General features: G+C 56.3%; 1 protein-coding gene across 14 annotated transcripts in view; it reads right to left on the bottom strand.

Annotated features, from left to right (window-relative positions):
* Positions 1 to 3,351, bottom strand: part of LOC102757680 (protocadherin gamma-C4) — a 130,930-nt gene that overhangs the window by 12,659 nt on the left and 114,920 nt on the right. For all 14 annotated transcript variants that reach the window (XM_006776956.2, XM_006776954.2, XM_006776959.2 and 11 more), the window contains exon 2: positions 1,275 to 1,333. In XM_006776956.2, the coding sequence (XP_006777019.1) occupies positions 1,275 to 1,333 (59 nt within the window). The remainder of the gene's footprint in view (positions 1 to 1,274; positions 1,334 to 3,351) is intronic.

Raw genomic sequence — 3,351 nt, 5'->3', positions numbered from 1 at the left:
CATACCAGATTGAAATGAGCAGCTGGGGCAGCCTACATGGGAGGGTGTGTGTTGGAAAGCACTGATCAAAGGCTCTGTGTGTGAGGGGCCTGGGGAGGGAGAGAGGTGGGGATGATGTGTGTGCTGGCTTGCCCACAAGTCCAAAGAAATGAGAGACAGGCAGAGACACTGAGCAAAAGACAGGATAAAAAATAGAGACAGAGAGAGATAAATAAAGAGAAACAGAAAGAGACGCAGTGAGGCAGGAAAGGACAGACCACAGTTACAGAGACATGTAGGCTGAGCATGTAGACAGAGACACAGAGGCTGAGCATAGAGAGGACAGCAGAAATAGTGAGGGGTGGAGGAACAAAAACCGGAGGCAGAGGAACACAAGGACACTAGCAACGGATGAAAGAGGGAGAGACAGAACAGAGATCAAGGATGGAGACAGGGAGGCAGAGACAGAGAGAAAAGGAGAAACTGACTGCGACTGGGAAGTCACATTGATTCATTGATTCCACATTTATTGAGCACCTGGCCATGGCAGGCGTAGTGTGAGGCACAGATCAACGCCAGTAGAGACAATGGTAGGAACAGAGAGGCAGCAATAAATACAGAAACTGAGATAGAGACCAAGGAAAAGGGAGAGGCCGAGAATGTAAACTGACAGAGACTGAGGGGCAGGTGTGGAGATAAGAGAGTAGCAAAGACAGAAGGCCTGGGACTAAGAGGGTAGAACCAGTGGGGGGCCTCCCGGGTGGCCCGGAGGAGGGTCAGGGCCAGGAAGACCTGCCCTAGAGCTCTCCCTCCTCAGCCCCACCTCCAGCTGTGCTGTCTCCCTTCCCCCACAGCTGCCGACCTCCCTCTCCTCCTTGGCTCTTTCCTGCAGGCTCCTCCTCTCCTCCTCCTGCCCCAGGTTTCTCGGCCTGAACCCCAGGTCAAGATGGAGCCCAGAGTGGGGTGATGTAGGCAGTAGATGGGTTAATAAGCTCCCTCCCCTACCCGGAGACCACCTTAAAACCACCTTGTGGTCCCACAGAGCCCCCAGGAGATAGGACAGGTTTCCTGGGGTGGGAGAAGAGAGGGGATGAGCGCATGACCTGAGCTTCCAAAATAGCCTCTTCCCTCTGGGATCTGTGTAAGAGCCCCCAGGACACCAGAACCTCCCTGAAATCTGGAACTGAGGGAAGAAGCCATTCGTAGCAAATGCTGAGCCCTCCCCCACCCCCTCTCACGTCATCACTGAGAAAATGCCGCAGAGAAGAGGGTGGGCTGGAGAGGCAGTCACCTACCCGCTGGTGCCGGGTCTCTGGGCCTGAGAGAAACGCCAGTCCGTGTTGGGTGGGGCTTGCTGTGGAGAAAACAGAGGGAAATGGGCTGAGTACCCTGGAGAAGTCTGAATGTTACCGACCCCTGGGGATGGGCCGGGAGGCAGAGAGGGGAGTGCACACAGAGAAGAAACTGGTGTCAGATGTGGGGTGGGGGGATGTAGACTCATCTTCAGAGACAAAATATACCTCAGGTTTCAGGGTGTACGGAGACAGATAAAAACATTTATCTGACCACAGTGAGCAAGCCGGATTCCTTTGCTAAAGAAACCGCCCCTTCCTCTGAGCTGAGACTCCAGGGCTAAAGTGTCTTCCGCAGAACCCAGAACCAAGGGGAGGGGGGCAGAAGAGTCCCCCAAATGTGGCCGATGAGAACCCTGCCAGCCCCAGAAAGATTTATTCAGCTCCTCAGCTGGGAACAAAGCTTCCGCTGCAGCAAGATGGCTGCTGCCTGGGTAACCCTTTTCGTGCCAGGTTGTGCCATAACACACTCAGAGGGACGCCTCTTCCAGGCCCTTGGCAATCAAGGGTCCCTTCCCACAGCTAAATACATTATTAATTTAGGAGTCATGCCAGGCGGGGCCTTTGCAGGGCATCCAAGCCCCAGGACACCTCTCGCCCCCATAACTCGGTGCCAGACAATGACAGTGTCTAAGGAGGAGAGAACAAGGCTCCTCTGTCTGGGACAGAAACTGCTGGATGGAGCCCAGCAGAGATCAAGCTCCCACAGCCTCCGAGCAGAGCCAACCAAGTCTCCAGGGCTCCCGAGGGGCCGATCTGGAGCCATCCCCCACCTGGAGGAAGTAGGGGACTCTGGCCAGCCACCTCTCTCCCAGCCTTTCCCGGGGGTGTGTTATCCCATCACACACACTCACTCCTGAGCGTTCTCCTCACCCTTCTGGGGTGTGCTAGTAATTAATTCTCACACTCACTCCCAGGAGCGGAGAAGGAGGTGTGAGCATCTCTGGTGACACTGGGGAGAAGGAAGACCCATGGCTGCCAAATGACTCACTCGGAGCCTCACAGGTGGCAGTGATGTGAGCAGAACCCAGAAACATCACCTCCCAGGTGCAACAGGAGTCACCAGCACCGTCTGGGGCTGCCCACCCTCAGCCACCATATCTGTAGAGACAGCAGATCTACACGGAGACACAGGTACCCTGGCAGATTGGAGGAGAGGAGCTGGGCGAAATTCAAAACCTGCAAAAGGACGCGGGTCCACCTTTGTTCCGTTAGGGCCGCTCTGGGATAAGGAGCCCCAGAAGACCTTCCTCCACTTGGGAGACCCACCTCTACCCCATCCCAGCAGATGCAGACATCCCTGCTGTCCTCCAGCGTTCCAGGGTCCTAGTTCTGCTGGCATTAGGCAGACCTCGCTTAGGTCTTCCTCCATCACTTACCGGAGGACTTGAACAAGTCACGTGACCGCTGTGAACCTGTCCTGAGGTGGGGATGCTAGTACCTCTCCAAGGAACGTGTTGGAGGAGCAAATGAGATGTGGCTCTCAGAGGAGGTGTGTAGTGAGCTCTCCCAGTCAGCTATCACACTCTCAGGGGGGGCTTGTTCCAAAATATGATTCCAATTCCGTGGGGGCAGGGTGAGGCACAGACATATTGTGAATAAAAGCTGGAGCTGTGGCACCTTATGCTTTGTTACTATTATAGTTTCTCCATACATGAGGGCACCCTGGCACCTGGCAGAGGCTGTGGCTCTCCATCAGCCAGAGAAGGGAGGATGTGCCAAAGTCTCCGGTACTTTGGTCACCCCAAAGCCCAGGTCTGAGATCTCTGGACACATTGTGGTCACGACGGAGCCAAACACTGATCTCTGCGCGTCCAGAGCCGGGTGCGCCAGACAGGCCTGCGGGTGGCACTGAGGTCCCAGGCTGCGGGTCCTACAGCAGCTGCCTCGCTCTCCCGGGACCGGGACCTGCTGGCCCTTGGACCCCAGGGCACCTCGGACCACCTGGCCGAGGCTTCTGGGCTAGAGGCCCAGCGGGATGGGCCGGCCCGTGGGTCATAGAGTCCCAGCCACCGCGCCT

Source organism: Myotis davidii, unplaced genomic scaffold, assembly GCF_000327345.1.
Source record: "Myotis davidii unplaced genomic scaffold, ASM32734v1 scaffold89, whole genome shotgun sequence".
NCBI classification, from domain to species: Eukaryota; Metazoa; Chordata; class Mammalia; order Chiroptera; family Vespertilionidae; genus Myotis; species Myotis davidii.
Note: the sequence above shows the minus strand (reverse complement) of the source record. Positions and strands in the feature narration are given on the sequence as shown.